The 24,377-nt window shown below is 43.1% G+C and overlaps 1 protein-coding gene across 9 annotated transcripts in view; it reads right to left on the bottom strand.

The window, feature by feature from the left end:
* The window catches only part of dgkb (diacylglycerol kinase, beta), a 67,109-nt gene that overhangs the window by 5,725 nt on the left and 37,007 nt on the right, over window positions 1–24,377 (bottom strand). For all 9 annotated transcript variants that reach the window (XM_041942158.1, XM_041942160.1, XM_041942162.1 and 6 more), the window contains 3 exons: window positions 22,984–23,048; window positions 7,942–8,032; window positions 6,443–6,638 (listed from right to left, as the gene is read on the bottom strand). In XM_041942158.1, coding sequence (XP_041798092.1) covers window positions 6,443–6,638; window positions 7,942–8,032; window positions 22,984–23,048 — 352 coding nt within the window. The remainder of the gene's footprint in view (window positions 1–6,442; window positions 6,639–7,941; window positions 8,033–22,983; window positions 23,049–24,377) is intronic.

Below are 24,377 nucleotides of genomic sequence, written 5' to 3'. Positions count from 1 at the left end.
AATGGCTCTGTTGTGATATGAATTGGCCAGGTTTGCTTGTATACAAACTGAAAGTGGACAGATGGTCTCGTCTTGACTCCATCCACGGGTGTCTTGAATATCCATAGCTTGCTAACTGGCTAATTGGAAAAGTAGTGTGCAATCACATATTTCTGCCCATTTACCTGTAGGATGTGGATTTAAAATGAAATGAAATTTACACTTGTGTTCAATGTGGTCACAATGCATCCCTGACCACCTCTGGAGGCGGTTTGGCCGATTGGCTCACAATCTGCATTTACACCTGTACTTTCACATACAGCTGTAACACTATCTGAGCGCAATCCAATCAGCTAAAATGCATTTCAAAGCAGGTGTCAAAGGGTCATGAGTACCAACCAAGGTCCCAGACCAGACTTCTCCTCCTACTGTCTAGAGGGGTGAACTGGTGATAAATCAGCCCGTGTTGAGAGTGCTGAAACTGTTCAGTTCCAATATGAATAAACAGTTATGTTCATTGTTGCCCCTAAACGCTTCTGATGTCATCTTAAAAACCAAGAGACTTTCACAGGGAGCGAGAGGAGGATAGAGGGATGAAGGAAGTGTACTAAGGAAGAGAGGAACGAAAGAAGAAAAAGAGCAGGGAAGTGAGGATGAATAAAAGAACATGACGTGATGTTGCTCGCCTTTGGCTTCTGAAACATTTAACATTCACAGTTAAAAAAGAAAAAAGAAAAAAGGCAGCGAGAACAACAAGCTACAAACAGAACAGCTATTAATTAGATTGCACCGGCAATGCTAAGCAATCTTGTGATAATATAATTATTAATTTCTCTTCTGTTTTGCAGTTATGAGCATTGATTTTGCCCCTGCTGGAAGCCCAGCGTCACGCAGGGCCCATCTGTTTCAGCGGCCCGTTCTGCCTCCGACTCTCCACCGACTCGTCCCTCCACAAATTAAGAAGCTGCTGCCTCGCTGCTGGGAGCATGCAGACACTAATTGAAACTAAGACCCATTTTTAGGTGCTTGGTGCGTGCGAGCGAGTTAGCTCGCTGTCACCGCTGCCGCTCCATCGCTGTCATGTTTACCCGAGCCGCGTTGGTTTCCTGAAGGAGTGTCGTAGGTAATGTTGCTGCTGCCGTGAGGTGTTGTTGTCGCTGCCGAGCTGTGGTGTCCAGCTGTCACCATGGTGATGGACATGCGTCTGCCCCTATCTCGCCGCCGGACTGTGAGTGCAGTGCTTTCCAGGGTCGGAGTGGAGGAGTTTGTGTACATACCCAGCAGGTTGACCTCCCGACACCGGGCTTTAAAGCTGCTCCCCCCATTGTGACTTCTCACGTTAATGCAAACGGCTCACACAGGCCCGCGCTGACACGTATGATGGACGGCGTCACCACGGCGATAGGGATTCCTTGTTGCCCGGGGCTACAAAGATCCAGTATACCCAAGAGTGCTTACTGTCGGGAAACGATAGAGCCTCTCTGCCAAAGACAACCAGGTCAGTGCTCTGCACAGCCAGTGGATGTTTCATAAAAACACAATAAAATATATTTGACCTGCATGTTTCAGCCATAACCTTTAACTTCTAACTGGCCTGTTAACAACTAACTGAGAATACAGCTATATTTGAGTTTACTTGAAGACATTACTGATGTAAACACACTGCAAACAACATGCAAAGCTGATCTAAAGGAAAAGTTTGTCTTTTCTGGAAGATCCTTTTTGCTTTCAGGCTCAGATTTTCTAGTATGGAGCTATAGCCACGAGACTGTTAGCTTATATTAGCATAAAGACTGGAGGTATAGGGGAAACATTCTGCCTCGCTCTGTCCCCAGCACCTCTAAAGTTCACTTATTAACACATATGTTGCTTGTTTAATCCTACAACTATAACGAAATAGTTCCCCACAAACACACCTGTAAAGCCACAAATTGCTGTTTTTACACCTGAGTTAGTAATGTCTCACACTGTTTTGTTTTGAACAAAACCTGAAACAATAAAGCTCGGGGTAAATGGTAAATTGGAGACACATGATTTCAATAAAGGTTTGACTGAGTCGCATTTCATCTAGTGTGATCTGTTGGTGAAGTCCCATTTTTATTTTGAATTACCAACCATTATTTCTTATATTAGAGCTCCCAATGAATTGAACAATAATCAAAAGTGGACTAAATATAGAAAAAGCCATCATGTTTGCTTCCCAGAGATAAACTGGGAGAAAACTGAACTGTTTACGCAAGACGGAGGCTGAGTTGTTAACACGAAAGATAAGCAGCATTGGCCAAATATAAACTGAAACACTCCTTACCCAACCTACAATCAACGTGATGTGCCTCGCTCAGGCGACGGAGGCAACATCTGACTGCAATAAACACACAACACACACAGAGGCACTGAGGGTACAGCGCAGGGGGGGGTGAGACAGTCATATGAATGAATGTCCATATGGGAGCTTCACAAAAGAAGCGCCGTGGCTTTATTCTCAGCCATGTCTTCCCGTCAGACCGCGGAATAAGAAACGACGTCCTTGTCACTGTCAAACGACTACCTGTCGAGGCCGCCGGCTGCACCCTGACACATGTGGAGCAACAGGGTGAGGGTGGAGGAATAAAAGGGGGACGGCGAGGGAGTGGAGCAGGACCAGCAGCCGATCAGCTGAAAGCAAAACTAAAGAGGAATGGCGGGAGGAGGAGGAGGAGGGTGCGTGGAGGCCGATCCTCCAATGAAAGCTTCATGGGGCTTGTCACGGGGCATCAGTCCCAAGCATCAACCCCTCCACCCACACATGGACGCCCCCCCCCCCCCCTCCCTGCAGAAACCTCAGTCCCATTCTAAATAATTCACTCCGCAGCCATTCCCTTCCACCTGAGGGGCTTGTCTCCTGGCGTCACCAGCGGGACGATTTAACAGCTCCCGAAAGGTCAGAGTTTTTTTATCCCGCAGCCACCCTCCACCCACAAACCCACCCACCCATCCACACACACACACACACACACAAAACACCCTCTGCCAACAGTTTGATCCGTGCGTCGGGCTCGGCCGTGCTCCCTCTGGGTTAATGCACTCCTGAGTTTACCTCTAAATACGCAGTCCTCTTGATCTGACAAGTTAGGCTGCTCACCTTGAGGGCACCTTCCACAAGGGCATCCATCCACACACACACACACACAAACACCACCATCCACATCAATAAACAGACACAAATGTGCAGGAACACACAAACACACCCTCCCCTCTCAAACTAAGTGCCTTCCCGGGATCAGACGGTGGCCCTTTTTGTTCAACCGAAAACACCAAACTGATTGATTTTTATTCAGGGATTAATGGAGTGTTCATCGCAGCAAGGTTGGGCTTTGAATTGATCAACTATCTCCCTCACAGTCTGCCCTCGTCTGCACCGCACTGTACCTCCATCTGACAGCCACATCATCGCATTAGGGAGTTATAAGCATCCCAACATGGGACAGCAACTGTTAGGAGAATGTCTATGTTTCATCTGGGTTGATTATTTCACGACTGAGCTGCTTTTCCTCTTTCTTCAGCTCCTTCGCTGCCCTCGCTGTGATTTACTATAATTTCTCTTGTTTTCTCAGGTTTCATAATCACAAGTACAGTATGTGCTGCTACTGTAAATTAGGGACTAATTTGTCACGTTTTGACAGATTTTAACAAGCTTTCCCATCAGCGTTCTTTGAAGGTGCAACAGCTTCTGAAATCCAAAGGAAACTAAGAAATGGAATCACTTCAGGAACAAAATAGAGCTTCACAGGCAGCTTCACAGAGATCTGTTTTTTCCAGCAGTTATGTTCTGACCGCTGAAGTCTCACAAGGGATCACTGGCAGCCATGTCTGGAGATCCTCACTGACTCGCCATGTTTCAAGCCAGACACTGATTGTAACATCCACTTCATGTCCAAGTGCAAACACAGCATCTCACTATGGAAGCTGTAAACATACTGTGCATCGTGCAGGAGTTACACACGATAGATAATAAACAAGCAAATTAAATACATGAAAATACATTCATTTATGCACTTTTAATTCTCTTTTCTTGTGATTTAGAAAGAGTCCTGTCCTGTGGCGCTGATGATGACTTTGCATTCAACAGAAGGTAAATATTGGTGTCAAGAAAAACATTTTCCACAAGCTCTCATTAACAGCGTGGTATCAGCTCCATAACAATTTATTTTAGAAAGTATCTAAAACCCTCAACAGAATTTATTCATCCAGTAAACCAATCAACTAAACATTGCGAGTGTACACGAGACAAAATTAGGCTCCACTAAACCTAAAATGTTCACAGCTGTCTCATCACTGTCCACATAGTGGATAACAAGAGTCTACAGATACAGTGCCTCTGTGAGGGTTAACTCAGTTGTGCTTTGAGCTAAATGCTAATATTAGCATGCTAACATGCTCACAGTGACAATGCTAACACATCAGCTTAAAACAGATATACAATTTTCCAACATATTAGCATGCTAACTCCGACTAACTGAAAGTAAATACAAAGTAAAGCTGATAGCTTTGCTAGTATCTGGATATAAACCAAAGTGTTGATCAAATGAAAGCTGTACCCTGCTGGCAGTGCCAGAGGGAAAGTCAGGAGATCACCACAGTTGTTAGCTTTGATCCTGAAGGAGATTCTGAATATGTGTACTAAATTTCATGGCAATCTATCCAATCCTATGGTAGGTTGGACCAACCCACCGTTTGACTATGATTACTGAGCTTTGAACACTTGTGTACAGCTAAAACTCTTTTTCTTTTTTAAACTCTGAATTCATGACTATTACCAGCAGTTTGATATTTTTCCATGGTAGTATTAAAACCTTTACCAGTTGGTTTAGATACTTCCTCTTCCACAGATTTTTGGACTCTTTTTTCTTTTCCTAATGAGGCCTTCAAGTAGTTCACAGCATTTCATAAGTTAGCACAGAGCAGCTGACTCATTCTGCCTCATTCATTCATATATTCCCATTGACGGGCTTCCTTTTGACGTAAATGGATTCAGGGGTATACCCAACACCCCCCTCAGTCCGCTCCTATTACCTGAACCTGTCCACTGGAGCCTGCACAGACCATTAATACACAAGTGACAGTTCCAAACAGTGACATGATTGCACCTCTTCTTTGCAAACAAAACCGGCTAGCTGTGATTCACCTTGTCATCGGTGAAATATTCATGCGCTCAGGAAAAGTTTGGTCCAAAGTTTAGTCTTTGAGCTATCTGATAGGAGCAAGGACACAGACTGTCTGTGTCTGATGTGAGCTTTTGGGGAAAGAGGCTCTTACATTGTCAGACCTGTTTTAATGGACACTATTCTTGTCCAATGGCACAAACCAACCATGATCTACAGTACCTGCGCTGCTTTAAAAGTGCTATTGACGGCTCACCAATTACCTCATGATGGATCGAGTTTTCTGGCTTTACAGCTGTGCTTCGAGCTAAATGCTAGCATCAACATACAACATCACAATGACATCATTAATGCTATGGTAGGCAGTTTATTTTAGGTGTCATTAGGCCAAATTTCCATAATAACCTTTCAAGAGGTTATTAGAGAGAGAACTAGACTTCTGCACATCCTCTTGGTTCTGCTTTCAGGCTGTAGAAAATGTGGCCCATGATGGGAAACTTTGGCTAATCGCAGGTTATTTCAGAGCGAGGACGGTCCTGTTGGCTGTTCCACAGATGCAGAGAGCCAGACCTGTCTCCATTCCTGGTTTTAGCACTGTGCCAGTGCTGTAGAAAGTGAGAGCCGTTTAAGTGGTGGAAAATCCTGCAGAAAATCCCGCAACTTGTGATAAATTTCCAAAACCCTCTTTGCCAACTATGGGGTACAAAACATGTCTTGGCTCCACACAGAACTTCTGGCCCATTACGTTCGATGCTGATGCTTCAGTGATGCTCGTTTTGACCAGTGGCAAAGAAGCTTGATGACAAACAGTGGGGAAGAAGTTTTGAGGATTTGCAGGGCAACCAACTCCTTCGCCTTAGCAGAGTGACACAAGGCAGCAGAGAGAGAGGCTGCCTCGTGAGGTTTTGCACACTGTATTTGTACCTGCTGCATGGTGATGTTTAGCAGCTAATGTTTACCTTGTTCACCATTTGAGTTTAGTGTGTTAGCATGCTAATATGTTAATTAGCAGTAAACAAAAAGTAGAGCTGAGGGGGATCACCAAAGACATCAGGATTCATCCTCTGGGGACTGTGAATATCTGTACAAAACATTCATATCATACAATCATTTCAATGCAGAGTTGTGGAGTGATCATTACTGCCATTGTTAGACCAATGCAGCTATTGTAACTAAGAACACGAACTCTGCTTTGAAACAAAACCACATCTACAGGTATTTCATGATGATATATTGGGTTTGGGTATCTACTCGAGGGGGCAACTTCAGTTCAGGGTTTTTACCAACAAACCAACGTAAACGATCTTATGTTATTCTGTTACCTTGAACTGCAAACATGAGCTCTTTGGGGTCGAGCACTGGTGTCCTCTTGTCTTGGCTCTTTTTTCCCGCCTTGCGGTTACCCCTCCTCTTCTTGCTCTCGCCCCAAAGGTTGGAGCCGCCGTGCATGCTGGGAATGTTGAGAATGGCAATACCTTCCAAGGAGATGCTGCTGAGGTCCAGAGTAACGCCATCACACTTTCATACAGGAGAGAAAACAGAGGGGCAAGTTACCGAAAGTGTGGCTAATCACACATCTTTCATAATGGGTTATCGACGTAAGCTGCATTTTCCTGTAGTTTGAGCAGTGACAAGCTACAAAAACCTGAAACAACTTAAATTCATTATTCACCGATAACAACAGAATGCATTCATAGCAATTTTAATTACTGCAGTCTTCTGTTCTTCTTCTGTTACGAGGCACAAAGGTTGAAGTTTGAGGTTTCAGAGCATTTCAGGCAGAAATATTTGTGTAAGTTGAGTGAAACTTCAATCAGCAGAGAAGCCACAGCATCTTTATCTGAAAGTCACTGAGTGAAATGTAAGAAAAGAAGTTCTGGTCCAAATATAAAATCGACATGCTTGACCTTTCAAAAGTAGATAATATTGTTGAATGGCTAAATGTCGAGAACTTCAATGCACGTTATCATCAGACTGGAAAAGGCACCAAAATTAGTGTGTTCACCCAGGTGTCATGTTTCCATTGCCGCCGATCGGAGCTGGAGCTCGTAAATACCTGAGACGACTGCAGAGTCATCTGACCCGGGAATGGATTACTGATTGTGCCTTTGCTCACTAGTCTAACCCTATCTCTCCACCTGAGCCTGAACCTCTCACTCTGTCCACACCTGAGCCTGTTTTATGTAAGTGAACTTGTCTCTCCATCTGAGCCCGAACCTGTCTACACCTGAGATTGTTTTGATGTCTGAGCCTAAACTCGAATCAGTCCCTCTCGGTCAGTCGGTCTTAGCCGATACTCTACAATAATTCTCCACCAGTATGTATCTTCTTACCTCCCCCCCCTTAAAGTGCTGTAGGTCCTTAACAAGCCCTAATTAATAAAGACCTGTGCACCGTGTGGCTAGCTCAGACAAGGGGGAAGATGAACTGTATAGACGGCATCTTCATTATCACTCAATATCACACACAGCAGGGTCGTGTAGGGCTAATTACCTGTGTGTTGAGCTGAGGTTCAGTGGGGAGGTGCACAGATAGCCTTCACACATCAACACTTTGTCTGGGTGAATTTGAAACGAGTACAAATTTGTGCTATTTATGGAACAAAAGTTGACCAGAATATTTTTAAGTGACACTGTTTTTCTTACCAAAGTACTTTTCTGCAGTTTTCGTGCATGTGGTTTAATCAAATATTCCCAATAAGAGATGTAGAGAAGACTGCTTGGGACTCACATTAAAGAGTTGATAAAAGGATGATTCACTAAAGCAGTTTTTCTGGTTGGCTTTTCTATAGGGTTTGAAGAAAGTATGCGGTTTGATTTACCTCAACCTCCAGAAAGTCGTGGAGCTTCTTACATGTGGCCGAAAAGGTCTCCGAAGTGCCGAACTCGAAGTACCACAGCTTGTTCTTTGTTCTGAAAGAAGAAAGGCAACAGGAAGTGCAAAGGGACCCAGAAAAGAGGAAACACTGGAGTGTTTTCTCCACATCAAAATCTGAAGCTTGTACAGTCACAGCATCTCCTCTTCTCTGTCTACAGACCCCTATATGCTGAGCTCATGAAAAGGAAAAAGAAGACCGCTCCTAAAGGGTGTGTGTGTTTGATTCGTGCTCAGAAAAGGGTCTTTTAAACTCCACAGGAAATACACCTCTAATGTTTACCGCTGACCAAAATCACACAGTAATTAATCTCCAAAGAATGCATAATGTGGCTCATTAATCACATATTGAAGCATAATGATGAATCTAAAGCCAGTTAAGGAGGCATCTGAGGGGGCACGTGGGGTGGCCAGTGGGTACCCATGCCCAACATTAAGGCCCAGTGAGGGGTATAAGAGGGTAATCTACCTGCCCCTGCAATTAACAGAGGACTGGGGTGCTGCTCGCCGGGCTTCCTACAGCACACACTCCCATTGTTAAGGCTGATGATCAATGACCTCGCAGGGGTGAGTCACCATCTGTCCACACACTGCTACGGTTTATTACAGCCTGATGACTGCTCTAATAAAATGGCTTGTTTTTGTTTGGGAGCGTGAGCATTTGTTGTACCATCTTTTCCATCTTTTATTAGTGACGCGTCACATAACTGAAGCAGTCGGCATCGTCTTCAAATTCTTGCTAATCATGCAGACAGATGTCACACAGTGCAATCCAGACCGTAAAGATTGGAAAGAAGTCATGTGAAATTGAAGAGAAAATGACATATTTAAGAAATATATGAGAGTAGCTGATCTAACATTTCTTCCAGCATGAGGTTTATTATTTCTTTAACAATTCTGAATGAGCACAATGCATCAGTTTAGCCTCAACTGTGAAAGGGAACAAGACAGGGAAGAATTATAATGGGTCACCTGCACAAGCTAAGGCCACTGTGTGTAGTTATGGGTTGGATTTTGACCCCTCCTTTCTATGGGACTTGCTTAATATGCTCATATAATTGAGTAACTGGGATCTACTGTAAAATCACTGGACTTCAGTACCTCTTTGTTTTGGAAATGATCAATTATACAAATTCCAGCGAGGCCTGCAGCGAAAGAAGCCAGGACCAAAGGCAATCGCTGCCTGTTTAAGTGCAGTTAAAGCCGAGGGACCAGTGCGATGAGTGGTAAATACATCAGTGCCAGCATTACAGACAGGCTGGTGTCACTTCAGATTTAATAAGAAGGTGATCTGACAGCACGGATGTGACAGGAGAGACAGTCGGAGCAGAAACCTTAAACTCACACGATGGAATGAAGCCAAGGGGGTTGGAGTGAGGAGGTCCATGTAGAAACTGAATAAAATCAAAAGCATAGAGACCTTGTTCAGGTGATTATTGAAATCACCAATAATTAAAGCTGGTCAATTTTCCAAATTCCTCTGAAAGTTGTGAGTAAGGACCAGGTGAACTATCGTGCATACAAGGTGGAGCGACCTGAGTCTGTTGCCCTGGACAAAGCAGCTCTTAATTGATGGAGACGTTTTTAACACAAGAGCCTCAAATTATTCTATATCAAGTCTGGAGGCTAAACAGGAAATAGATCAAAGGCAACCCTCCCACCTTGGCAACGTGGGCATGGGTCAGGTGGGGAAGATTCATTTAATAGTAAGAAAAAATTTGGTTACAAATATTTCCTTACAAACAGCCTGTCTTTGTAATGCTTCAGGTCGGGTCGCCCCTATTAAGAAGGCCAGTTACCAACAAAACTAAATCCCTGCTCACGACAATAGCCAACATGCGCTGTCTCATCATCGCCCCTCGCTGGTGATGGACCAGAGCATTAATCAGTGTCGACTGGCAAACTCCAACGTCCTGGCCACGCTTTTATTTGTGATCTCTGACTGCTTCATGCCGCCGACATGGATTATGTTGCTAAAGCGATAATATGGATTGTGCCGCTAAAACTACCGCAGGCGTGTGCCTGGGTTCCCTGACTCTTCCTCAAAGTCCAAAGCACCCCGATTACTAGCGTGCATTGTTCAACCCTGTTGGTGGGGTTAAATAAGACCCCCCCGAGGCCAATAGGATGACCAGCGGGGCGAAACCTGCTGACTACAGACCAGGCCACATGACTGATTATTTGCACTTCTGAAGCCACTCAACAGGGACAAACTTTGCATCATCTGTTCATCACTGTGACACAGTTAGCAAGGTTGCATTAGCTGTAGACGACTAAAGGCTAAGCAAGATTGTTGTAAAATTAAACGTAGCAAGAAAGATGATAAGGACAGGCAGAGTACTTCAATAGAAAAGTATCGATTTAAACAGAAAATCGAGGCGGGGCAAAGAGCAGACAGCGTCAGGAGATCACAATGTGCGTCACAGGAAGCAGCGTCTCAGCATCGAAGCAGCGTCACAGCATTCCACCGATCGCAAAAGCCTTTTCATCTTTCCAAGAAGCAAAAACAACAACACGCGATTTATCACAAGGCTTCAAGGACAGAAAAAACCCACAACAGTGCTGACACGCAGAACTGAATCCAGTAAAAAATGGCCTTCTCTTAGCTGGAATCAAAGCGCTACAAGAGGGACGTATTAGTATAAGAAGAGTAACAATCACTGAATTATTGATTTCCTCATTAGGACTTTTGTCAGGACCATTTAGCCACTTTATAAATGAGCTTTCATTAGGGTGCTTGCAAGGTAGCCCAACTCACAGTTGATTTATAATGTGCAACATGGTCAATAGAAGAGGGATGCTGGGAGCAGAGGGGGGTGGGAAGAGGCAGGAGGGTGACGGGGCCATGCGGAGAGGCTTTCTACAACAACGCGGCCCTGCATCTCCTCCATCATCTTCATCATCATCATCATCATCATCATCAGTCTGTAAGCTCAGTAGCCCCAAGTGAGCACATGAACACAGGCAACTTTGCAAATAAACAAATGAAGGCGGCTACTTTGAAAAGCATATTCAAAGCCAGTGGTTGGTGACTGACGGAGACAATGAAGCCAGATACAGTACATGCAACGTTTTGGACGCCTGGACTCTGTTGTTGCTCTGCTGAAGCTGGTTTTGGTGCATTTTTGGTACATTGGAGCTGTGTTTACACGGGACACAAAGCAAGTTTTTTTCAGAGGTGACACCACTGCACACAAAGTCAATGGAATTGATTCTCTCCAGGTGCCAGGTGAAGACACATCTGCACCAAATGCAAATATGTCTCCCATGACTCCACCTGAATGAACAGAGAGAAACACACAATCACAATCGGCAAGTCGGTTGCTACGTGCTGCAGCTACAGCTAATGTCTGCAGCAGAATTAGATGATTGCACAAATAAATCAAGAGAAAATTTGCACTGCTTTTAATCTGAAAGCATCGTAAAGGGAAAGTGCACCAGTTTTGTAGTCTCTCGTGGCTCCAGAGCTCCAGCTGGGTCTTAAGAGCACAAGTCTCAAAATGAAAAAAATCTGATAGTGTGACGCTTTAGAAAGAAATTAGGTTTCCAGACCTCTGGAGCGTGCTCGTCCGTTCTGCTTGAGGCTAGCAGGTCGAAGCTACATTAGTCGCTACTAGCATAACACACCTGAATCTCCCGACCAAGCTGTGTATGGACAGTAGGTGCTTGGTTTTGACAAAAATGAAGATGAAGGGGATAAATCTGGTTCTGCTGCGTGAATTTTGATGATCTTTTTAAAACGGCCCAATCAGAGTCCGACTGTGTTATAGGAGTGCACTGTTAAATCAGTGGATCCAAGCTCTTATATCGCTCATCTGCTGAAAGAATCACCTCAAAAAAGCAGTATAAGCCACTGATTCTCATCAGATTTTACAGCATGGCCACATCCTCTACAAAGTAACATCCGAAACCGAGACCTCCGGGGTTTTTACAGCACAGCAGAACCAAACTGGAGCCAAACGCAGGAAGCTAAAGAACGCCGTAAGAACAGAGACAGAAAGAGACAACATCTGAGCATCCTGTCGATTCCCACCACTTAACCTAACAAGCGCACTATGGCAACAAATCACCGCATGTCCCTGTTCATTAGGTAATTAGGAGCATCCCATTGGCTGGATCGGATTGTCGTTTGTTATCTGCCAGCCGATGCCGAACCGTGGACTCAAACTCTTCCAGATTGACTGTGAGGGGCGTCTCCAACCGTGGCCAGCTCGTCCTGCGGTTAACAGGGAGTCCGTTTGAGCAAGACGATACTTTTAGGGTAGATAAGGAAGACTTTACTTTATGGTAAGTGTAATAAAAGTGAACATAAAGTGCCCATTTCCGTAGACTGACTTTAAGCTCTTGCATCCTTCCACAGCATCTTGGTTCATTCATTATCATTATATGTATTTCCTGTGGCAGCGAACAACGCAGCAGCAAACTGCACGCAGCAGGTTTACAATTCTCAGAGCAGCCACAAGGCCTCTGCTGTGATCTAGCTGCAGTGTATCAATGCAAAGTGTACTGCAATAATGACTTTAGCGGTGTACATGTGAGCTCAGCTGTAGAAGTCACAGCCGGCATGCCGAAAAGAAAACAGCGGCTCACGTTTCCGGAGCCACCGAGGTGTCGTTTATTTGCACAAACAAATCATAAAACAAAACCGAAAGAAGGGGACATATACAAACTGTGTGGCCGAGGGAAAAAACAAAGCAAAGGGCTTTAGATAAACATCTAATACCAAAAAAAAAAAAAGAATAGACAGGTGAACCACAGGTGGAGCAGCGATGTTAAAGCCGTGGGGGTTCCAGGGGTCTCCACCCCCCGAACTAGTCTCCACTACATGCCAAATCAAAATGAATGCCACGCATTTCTACATCTGATTCACCACCACATGCAAACAATACTGAGTTCAAAATGTACACAGTTGCACCACATCCGTCACTCCAAGATACTAAATGCACCAGCATTCAACATACCATAATATTAAGCAATGACTTTAGACTTTTCTATGTCTGTTAAAAAACATTACATTTATAGACTTTAATTATATTTTTCTTATGTCTCCAATGACACACATACATACATCTGAGTAGTTTCTAACAATAAGTCAGACAATACTGCGAATGATTAAACGCACAATAACTCACAGTTTAAAGGTGGAAGCTGGCGAGAACACAACATGCTTTCACATTATTAAAATACCGATTATTCACACAGCAGCTTTCAGAGGCATGAAACGATGAGCTTCATGCTCCTGGTTTGTTCTTAATCTGCCATCGCAGCCGGTGAGTGACAGGCGCTCGCCAACACTCACAGGTGAGACGCGCCTGAGGTGAGCCGAGCAACACAAAGACAAATGTAGCGAGCTGCCTGAATCTAAACGATGCACTCGTGTTCATCAACCCTCCACTGGTTGGTCGCCATATTAGAGGATGTCAGAGGCGATAAGCTTCAGCGTGGCGCTGCTGTCCCGAGGCCACGCCACCTTCAGATGCACTTTCTACTGGCCACACTGAACACCGCGCACAGAGCCATTGATTTTTTTTCCCCTCTGACACTTAATCTAACCCACAATGATCTACGACCTTATTTTTCGCACTAATTTCTTCTTGATCAGAGGTGATAAATATCACATTGACATAACCAACTCTTTGTGTATTGCATCAATGCACAGTTTTGTTTAACATGACGCCGCCTAGAGCGCTCCGACTGCGACTGGCAGTTTGAGAAATGACCTGAGTTGCATCGTCTTGCCTTCAGAGATGCAGCGAGCGGTTTGAAAAATGTATTTCTGTCTGTTGCACTGCAATGATTCCAAGATCTTTTTTTTTTTTTTAGCAAAACTACTGATATAAAATATCTTTTAAGAACGAATACAAAACCTGAGCTGCTAACATGAAACAGAAGTGACCTGATGAGCTTGACACATCGAATATTTTTCTTTAGTTTTAGTTTTAGTTCTGTAAACAGCTGAAGTGCAGGCAGAAATAATCTCACTGGTTGACTTAAACCTGAACAGGTGGAGCAAAATAACCAGAAATCTTACATTAAGCTTTCACTAATTGACTGTGTCTTTTGAGCGCCCTCTGTCTCCAGGAATTACGTTCATATTGAGCTAATTAGCAACAGCAAATACGTTTTGAAGGAAACTTAATACCAAATGTTGTTCATTAACGTACCTGCCAAGTCACAGACAGGTTGATACAGATTGTTCTGAGAATGTATTTAACTTGTTTTGTGCTAAAATAAGCAGTTTTACACTATCCACTCCATGACTCCAGCATTATTCAACTTTATTATGGTTATGTTTAGGCAGTGGCAGCACTTGGTTAATGTCAGGGAAACATCATGGTTCCCTGTCCTTATCCAAAGTGCTGTGGTTGTCTAAACCTAACCACTAGACAGTGGACTGACTAGAATGCTGGTTCTGACTTCGGTTCATCCAACCCTGGATCAGGACCACCTCCCTGTGACTCCAGCGCGATACATTAAATATAATGTTTCATTCAGTCAAACAAACTGAACATAATCCAGGCAGCGATTATGTTTGTCAACACAACATAATTACATAATGTAAATTAGTTGTGTAGAAATGTAATTTCTAGGAGACCGGGTCGTATACGTACATATAGAAAAACTATTTTTTCTTCTTTATGTCGCTTCTCTTACGACTGTGAAGCAGGAGAACGAATGTGATGGTTCTTCTTCTGCTACAATAAACTATTCAGGAAGCCCATCCATCCATTGGCTATCTCATCAATCCTTGAAGGTTAAAGGGGGGATGGAGCCCGTTCCAGCTGACACTGGGTGAGAGGTTGGGTACACCCCGGACAGGTCACCAGCCAATCACAGGGCTTATTCAGATAGGACAATATGCTGCATAGAGTCATTAAAAAAGAGTCAAGTACAGCCACAAAGTATCTGATACAACATCGATCAAAAATGAGCTGCAAACGTGTTGTCTTGGAAACCACAAAAAATTGCCACCACAACTAAACCGATCTCAGCAGACACGCCACACAGCTGCTTCCAGTGCACATCTGGTTAATTAATCACTTTTAATCCAGTTAACGAGGTCGTCTGGACATCTGGGTTGAAATCATGTTGAAAGTGGATGTTTAACCATTTAAATGACCACATATTGAACGTGAAGCAGGTTTAAAATGCACTGTAGCCTGGTAGGTTATATGTACCTGCTAATAACCCGAACTGTGGCATACTGAGTCATATAATAACATAAAGATAAGTTTAATGCCTTGTGCTCCCGTTTTACACTTAAAGGTATGTGTATCGTGTATAGATACTGTGGTTTAACTCACCCCGTGCTAACTGTGAGGGTGCTGCGTTGGGTTACCTTCCATTATACAGATATTGCTGTTTTGGAATTTTAAAGATTTTCCTTTAATTGACTGAAATTGTGTGTTGTTAAAGAGCTGCTGAACAACTAACAGCTACAATAATACTGTTCCACCCTAGAACCATTCATTTTGGGGACTGATATGAACTCAACAAAGCAATGCTGTTAATTATTATTTAATATTGCTTACAAGGCTTCAGGTGTTTTAGCAGCATGTTTATCTAAGGTCTGACACCTCCAGCTACATGTCAGCAGGGGGACGTTTGATTTTAATCTGTTACTTTCCACAATAAGGGTGCAGCTGAGTCAATTATCCTTCTCCATTAGCTTTTGAGAGTTTCCCCACAAAACAAGCTTTCAATCAGAAATGTTTCCACCTTCGCTCCACGTATTCACTCAGTAGCAGCATGCAACATGATAACACCAGCGCTTTAGCATATGTTAATATATCTTACTAAAAAGGTTTTGGAGATCCCCTAGATCCTCCTAGGTGGCAGGAATATGTATGTCTTTGATTGACAGCTGAGTCTGCAGGCGCACACAGTGTAAGCAAACCTGCACTATTAGCTTGCAAGCCGAGATTGCGGTGTTAGCAGTGATGTTGAGACACGACCACAACACGTAGCATCTAACCTGACCAATCTTAACATTTGTGGTTAAGCCGTTTAATGTGCCACAGCTGACCAGCTAACTAGCAGCTTAGCTTCTTAACTGATGTTAGCGGTTTACCTTTCTGCATGTTTGTTTGGTCGCTCATTCGGAAGGACAAGGTGCGACACAAGACATCAGTTAGAAACTTGTTCAAAGTTCAGTTTCAGTTTAAATTTACTCATTAAAATCTCTCTAAACCAGGCATCTCAAACCGGTTCCATAAAGGGCCGTGTGGCTGCAAGTTTTCATTCCAACCAAGGAGGAACACACCAGGCTGGAATCAATTAATCAGCTGAGTCTTCAGCTGATAACTAAGTGATCCCTTGATGTTTATTGGTTGGCCTGATGTGCTCCTCCTGGGTTGGAATGAAAACCTGCAGCCACGCGGCCCTTTATGGAACCGGTTTGAGATGCCTGCTCTAAACAGTTTCCTCTTACTGTCCAGCAGCCACTTATTTAAAAAACCTCCAGTCAGGACTCTGGGCTAAATCACATGAAGTTTCATGAGCATGTGTGAGTCTTTTACCCTGGTTTTAGCCTCTTAGGTAACACACAGGCTGTCCTTTCTTTTTGGTGGTGGTTGTTGGGGCCACACACACACAGAGGAAGATCTGAAGATACTATTCAGTATTTCAAAAAGTGCTTCCAGCTCTCAATACATCTCTTAATTTATTTCTTATGTAAAAAACACTCTGAATTCATTGTGTCGCCCAAACATCTGAAGGCAAACCTACGCTTCAAGTCTTACATGAAATTATTTGGTTGGCTTTATGCAAACAATTTGTTTGCACAGACAAGCAGGCAAAGCATGAAGCTAAAACATATATAAAATTGTCACTAATTTCATCTCAAAAGAGATTAATAATAATAATATTGATCTTCAGTTCGTTCACTAATTTTGCCATGTCGCTCAGCCCTACTACTGTACGAGTCTTGTGTGTGTGTAAGTTCACTTGAGTTAATGTGTTTTTGTGGTGTGTGCGCATGCGTGTGTGTGTGTGTGTGTGTGTGTTCCCACTGAGCTGGGGACAGGGCCACAGGTGAGATCCCTCTAAATTACACACAAGTGGTCATTAATTATAAATGACACTTTGGTCACACAAACGATTTCATCCTCAAATGAGGTCCGAGGGCGGCCGCTACTCAGAGCCACCGTGCGTGTGTGTGTGTAAATGAGTGTGCGTGTGCATGTGTAAATTAGAGCGCCATCACCTGTGGCCCTGTTCCCAGCTCAGCAGGAAGCTCGCACACACCTACGTGCGTACACACACATTAGCATGGGTGTGTTGATGGGTGCGTGTGTTGGTGAATCCTGCGGCCCCATCCAGCACATCGCAGGGCTTTGATGAACATACTCATTATGCTAAAGAGTGCTCCATGCCTGGGCTTCCCTGTGCCTTCAGGAAAGGTTAACTCAGGATGGTTACACAGCACAGCGAGAGCCTGTGGGCGCACGGGGGCAGGGCGGCTCTGGAGGAGCGCGCTGATGGTGTTAGATGTCTCAGGACCAAAAATAGCTCTGGGTATGCAGAGCAAATATCATGGGAACATCAAGGCGCCATCATGGACGCCACAGAATAAACAAACATTGGAGGTGAAGCAACAGCAGCTTTCAGGCTGCAGCAGGAAGGTCCCAAATCAGATGTTTTCCCTCACAGATCTGATTAGTGCAGAAAGCAAAAAGCTGCATGGAGGCCAAGCTTTCAAAAGATGATCGGGGCAACATAGAAAAGTGCCACAAAACTGGATCCTGAGGTTTGTACAGAATCAAAATAGTGCAAGTGTTATTTGCCAGTCCTTGCAACTTAAATTAGCATGCTAGCATTAGCTACGGAGGCATGATGTGGCTCTGCAGTGTCACTGCTGAGTGTGGCCTGTAGTGGGTTCATCTACAGTATGAGAACAAATTAACACCCACAAATGACCAAAGACCTGCTGCTGAACCATAATCACAACTTAATATCTTATTCACTATAAACACAATCTGTCATGGTTTAGGGTCTGAGTTTAGTTACTTCCTGTTTTAAGTTGAAAGTTCACTGTCTTCATGTGTCATGTTTTGTTTTACTTCTTGTCTTTGCGTGTTTTGCCGCCTGTTTTCGCCGCACTTGTTTTTCATTAGTTAATTAGACTCATGTGCATTAAGTCCACGTGTTTGCTCTCGTTCACTGTCAGGTCACCTGTGTTGTTGCTTGTGGTTCTCTTCAGTATTCCTGCCTGTGTTCTGTTTGTTCTTTGCTCAGCGTTTGTATTTCTGCTGTGTTCTTGGTTTGCCCTAAGGTTGTGTTGCTTTCCCGTTTTGTGCCCCAGAACCAGCCTTACATGTTAAAGTTCGCCTTTTGCTTCTTCTATCTGCCTGGTGTCCTGCACGTGGTTCCTCTTTTGAACTGCATAAAACATCACACAGCTGCTCCCTAACTTTTCCTTTTTATAGGATTTATTGCCATTATTGGATAGTTTTCAGTGGCGAGGCAGACAGGACTCATGTGGAGAGAGTGAGGGGTTTGACATGCAACAATGCTCTGCAGCCGGAAATGAAGCAGAGGTTGTGTTTGTGGTCACGTGGTACATGTTTTAACCATTTGGCTACTTGGTGCCCATCTTTCCTCAGTGCGCAGATACAGTAGAGAGCGAAAATTTCCAAAACGTTGGCATCAGATATTAAGAATAAAGGGAATTTATTCTTGAATTTTGGGAATTTTGAAAAACCATCCAATATCGAAGGCGATAGTGTTGTTGAAAGTCATCATGTTGCTGTAGTGCCACCCTTAGGACTCACACTCATTATCTAAATTTTAAACCCTTAGAGAACAGTAACAGGATCTGATGAAATTTTTAAAATGTGGAAAAAAACAGACAAAATATTCAAACTAGCAGAAATTTTGCTTTACTGACTCATCTTGAAAATATTCAGATTCATTTGCAGCTCATGGTTCACAGGTTTTAAGATATCCTACAAAATAAAACCAGCAAATGGAGAACAAAGTCAAATGGTTGACTCGACTGTTCTTGTGCTTGACAAAAAGTGACAGACGTGCAGAAAGTGTCGTCTGTGCTGCAGACATGAAGGTCAGACCTGAGACCTGGCCAACAGAGTGAAAGAGATGATCCACCAGTCTGAAAGTAAAACAGCACAAAGTTCTGGATGCGTCTCTCTTTCTCTTTCTCTTCCTCCACCTCTCTGTCCTTGTTTCTCTCACTATCCGTCTCGTTCCCTCAGAGTCAGAGATTAGTGTGTAATTACATGGGAGATCAGCAAAAAAAAAAAAAAAAAAAAAACGGGGGGAAAAAGGGAGTAGTATATTTTAACAATGCGACCGAGGAGGAGTGGCGATGGGGGAGGAGGTGGCGCAGCCCTCGTCACGGGCCGACTGATTGTCTGCTTTTAATCCTCAACCTCATTATCACCTCCAGGTCCGGCAGTGGCAGTAAATGAATCTATCTGCCGAGTGTCAAATCTTCACACCTTCACCCTGGTAATCACCCCAAGGTGCAAATACATAAGATGGATAGAAGCAGAGAAATGAAGGGAGGGGGCGAGAGCGTATGACCCCTGCATTTCACCAACAAAACCTCCTCATTTCATAATTACGAAAAGCTACATGATGTTGTTTGGTTGGTAATTAACACTGATTAAATATTCAGTTTCTTTAAGGTCAATGCAGTGAAAAAATGTATAGATTTGGTACATGTGGGAAGTGAAGAGCCGTTACTGCTGTCAGATTAAAAACCGAATCATTCAACAATCTGCTTTTTTCTTTTTCCACGTCGACCCTCCAAGAGCAAAGGCAAGGTGAAAATAAATACAGAAAATAAGCCTTTTTAATGCATGAAAAAGATAAGATGTTGACTTGCTTTATTCTAACAGTATAAAATGCAGTTTGTTTGCATACTGAACTCCAGCAGAAAGAGATTTTTTCCTTCGTCCATCAGCGTATAATAAAATAATCGTACTATGAACTAATGTTGAATTATAATAATTATAGTCCAGACTGAGAAAGAATAGATTATTTATCCAGAAAATTAACTCATTTAAGACTTACAAACTAACATATATAATCATGTCAATAAAACACAGACATTAAATATAAACTATTTGTGCCCAAAATCTACTTTACAGTGACCTTCAGCCACTTTTCACTTATATATATGTAAACAACACGAGGCAAATCCCCTGTAATACATCAGTTCACCTTTTAAACATTTAAAAATTAGATATCTGAATTTAAGTTACAAGATAAATGATAAAATTAGGTTTTATTCCACATCTGGACAAATGTTAAAAAGCTGTTAATTAAAAACAAACAAAGAAACGTCTGTGTTTGGTGACACCGCTGTAATATTGCTGTTTAATGTCAAATTTAATGCCTGAAAAGATGATTCAAATGCAGGAATTGACTCTTCAAGACATAGAAACTGAATCACTTTTTTTTAAATTGCATGTAATGGAAAACTTGTTTTTCCATCCCATGTGCTGTTATTTGATTTGTCCGGTGGTATTATCATTATCACCACTATTGTTTAATTTTTTATCATTTTTAAGGCTTTGTGTTATGGAAAAGTTTAAATACTAGTGTTAATATTACTGTTCTATTTAACTAAAGGAATGGAAATAATGGTGTTTAAAGCTTGTTAGCAGTTACTCATTATTCCTGTCATTCATTCTAGATAAAAACATAATTATAGCAGACTTGATAAGAGTGAAATAAAGTCCCCCCCGCCCCAGAGACATTCTGCACTTTGCTTTCATTGTCACTGAAGTTCCTGAGAAAGAGCTTCCAGCTGCAGGAAAATGACTCTGTGATGAGTTGCAATATACTTCCAATGGACACGAGCCCTTTGGACAAATCCAACAAAATCTATGCTACCTTGAAAAACTATAATCATGCATTATTGAATTGGCAAGGATAGTGTGTAATAGAGAGATCCTAAACCCATTCCCCCTCTTGAATTATTAATTGAATTCAAATAACAGACAGAATAATTTTCTTAAAATATCTCAATCATTTTTCACAAAGGGCTTAAAATGGGGTAAAACAACAGAGATGCAGTCGGTGCAAAATGACTAAAACAGGAAAACTGGCTACTAAACCACGACGTGTTGGGAGCGATCACTACTCGGCGGCGTCCTTGTTTGATCAGAAAATTAAAAATCTTTAGCTTTACAGCTTCTCCTTGTTGTTGGCATTTCTCCAACGCGGTGGCACATCCCACGTAACCGTTGGCAACCATTACACGTCAGGCCTGTGTTTATCTGAAACGCTGTCCGCTTCCCTTTGGACCATTTCGCCGGCGTATCTGCATATTCGAGCAACAAGCAGCAGAAGGATAGCTGGCTAAATGTTGTACTAAGGCCAGGGTAAAATATGATAATGAGTACAAATGGGATTATTAGGAGGCTGCGTGTCATCAGTCTGACTGATCCATGATGTCAAACTAGCCAAGCAAATTCAATTAGGCCTGCAATTACTCCCTGGCGCTAGTGGAGACGTATTGGAGACGTTAAATATTGATGGAAACATAGATGCCACATTTGTTCATCTCCAAAGGTGAACGCATCTCCTCGAGGTAATCACACATGCTAAGTATGAAGCCCGTCCATTCGTCATGCTGAGCAGCGCCACGTGAAGGGGGCACGCAGACGTTCTGCAAATGCACTGTAGGCTGGTTTAGAATGTTATTTTCAGGACAAACAGCTGGAAAAATGTCGTTTATCTGGACCAAAACCAGCACCAACATCAGCCTTAGATTCTAAAGGGGCTTCTCTGGTCTTGTGTTTAAAATCACTTCATGTCTCAATAATGTAAAAATTCATGAGAAATGTTCATCTTTCACTTCTGTGTTAAAAGCTACATATTTAATCACAAACCGGTGTTATAAAGGTGTTGGAGAAGGGGATTAGACAATGCAGGTAGATAACTGATAATAGCTTAGTCCTTGTGAAGTCAATCTGTAAATTCTCATAGGCATGATATTTGGAGTATTAAAAAATATTAGGATGCAGATTATGGAAGTTGGCAAAGTATTTTAAAGTTTTAGTTCACCTTCCAGTCCTCCCAGGATTTAGAGCTAGAACCAGATTAAAATAGAAGATGGGTTTCTATACCAAACCAACATATACGCTCACAGGTAGGTTTATACAGTGGGTCAGAATAATATTTTTAATTTTATGTACCATTTCCAACTTCCTAGTGAGTAGTGACACAACAGCAAGCAGCCAATCGAGGCCAGCTTGGCGTTCACTGCATGGATGTATTATAAGTAATGGAAAACAGACTCAAACATGGTGTCCAACTGAATGAGAACTGCTCACAGAACACATAAACCAAAGTTCTTTAGCTTCCAGGTTTACTTCTGCGTTTGGGTGGCTCCCTGCAACATGCTCATTAGTGCTTCTCCTGCTGGCCCCGCCCACGGCCCCCAGCTTGGTCCGACACTTTACACTTCTCAGTTTGACGCATATAACAACTCATAAATTCCTAATAAAAAGCTGTTTTGTAGCTACAGTTTTACAGATGTTTCCTTTAAAACGGACTAAATTTGAGGAAAAAGCTTTACGGGTGATCTTTCCTCTGCAGTACCAGGTGTGGCCACTAGGCGACAAGGCTGCGGTGTGGCGCCATCATCAATGTAGCCGAGTCTTTGCTGGTTTTAGAAGAGACTGAGGAGAAGTTCATCTCCACAACTAGTTGAGCCCATGTATGACATTGCATTTAACTCAGTTTTTACTTGACTGAACAAAAACAGAAACGTTTTATGTGGTGACATACTGGCTTGATAAAAACACCTTTTTCCAGCACTGCAGCTGTTTGACTGTCCTGTTCTTTACAATCAGGCTGTTCCGTAGAGCATTAGCAGCCTGAATGAGCCTGAGTTAGTTGTAACAGCTATTACATTACTTTATGGCTTTATGGACCCTGAGGGGAGCAGCTGGGGACCACTGGGTTAATACATCACCATTATATACAGGCGAAAAGCAAACAGACACAAACTCACCTGCTGTTAAACTTCTCAGGATGCTTCTCCCTCATAACATGGAAACGATGCGCGATGGAGGCGTCCTGAAAGAGAGAATCAAACCTTCAGCTCAGGTGCTGCATTGTATTGTGAAAACACTGCAGGTGATTTCCCCCGAAGGGCGTCCAATGACCGGGAAGAATTTAAACCCAATAGCTCCTGTTGCAGCTCTAAAATGTGCTGTCTGCATTTTAAAGATATGATGTTGTACGATTCTGGGATTAAACCTATGACCTGATGGCATTTGGAGCTAACATGTAAAATCAGCCCAACATCCACACCTACAAATTTAATTATACATATCAAGTATTGCCTTTACATCCAACACGAACTCTTCCTCATTAACTAACTTTCCAAACTTCTCACACAGTGTGGTTACACCTTGTGTGTCCCTTGTGTTTATGTCTACAAGGTGAAAGAAGCCGTGTGCAGGAGGTGGCGGCGGGGTTGAGCCCGGGATGGAGAGCTATTGAGAGAGAGTCTGATGAACAGCACGCTGTCTCCACACAGGCTAATTAATTAAACTCGCATTGTGAGTAATCACAGCTCCAAGTTAACCTACAGGATGCTGCCGACACCACGGCAACCAAGATGTTTTCTCTCGCCCTTCCTCCACCTCTCTGTCTCTATATACACATGTCACTCTCAACCTTCCTCTCACCCTTTCTGATTTTCCCATCTCTCCCTCTCCCTGAGGCCTGGGGCAAAAAGTTCAGCCTCGTTGAAGTTCTTGGTGTTAAGGCGATGCAGTTCATGTTACATATGTTAGTGTGGTGTGACTGACAGACGCTTCACCAGTTAACACCATCTCAGTCTGTTAAGAATGTTCTCAACCCGGTTCCAAAAGAGCTGGAACGCTGTTTAAAACATAAATAAAATCAAAATGGGATCATTTACTAATTTACTAACTACAATTACTATTCCCAACTAAGTTTGACCTCATCAGCTTCATTGGTTTTTGTAAATATCTGCTTATTCCAGATCTGATCCAGTAGCATGTTTCAAACAAGTCGGGACAGGAGCAACAAAAGACTGGTCAAAATCTGGTCCCTCGCCTTCAGATTCTGCATTTATAGGCAGATATCGGTCTATTAAAATTAGACGTAGACAGCAGCGACGACATCGTCAGTCGTTTTTGCTTGCTGATGAGTTGACAGAAGCACTGAGCGCTGCCACAGCAGCTCAGCTCTGCGACTGATGGGTGCGGTCCTGGACTACACCTGTACGTCACAGCAGCGGGGTCAGAAGTTAAACCGAGCCTTTATGGAGGTGTGAAGTCACTCTTCCATCCGACAAGCTTAAAGGTCACCTAACTTCACATCAAATCCAGCAAAAATCTAAGATCTGTACGAACAGGAGATATGATTACAGCA

The sequence above is a fragment of the Chelmon rostratus genome, chromosome 8 (assembly GCF_017976325.1).
Source record: "Chelmon rostratus isolate fCheRos1 chromosome 8, fCheRos1.pri, whole genome shotgun sequence".
NCBI lineage: Eukaryota > Metazoa > Chordata > Actinopteri > Chaetodontiformes > Chaetodontidae > Chelmon > Chelmon rostratus.
Note: the sequence above shows the minus strand (reverse complement) of the source record. Positions and strands in the feature narration are given on the sequence as shown.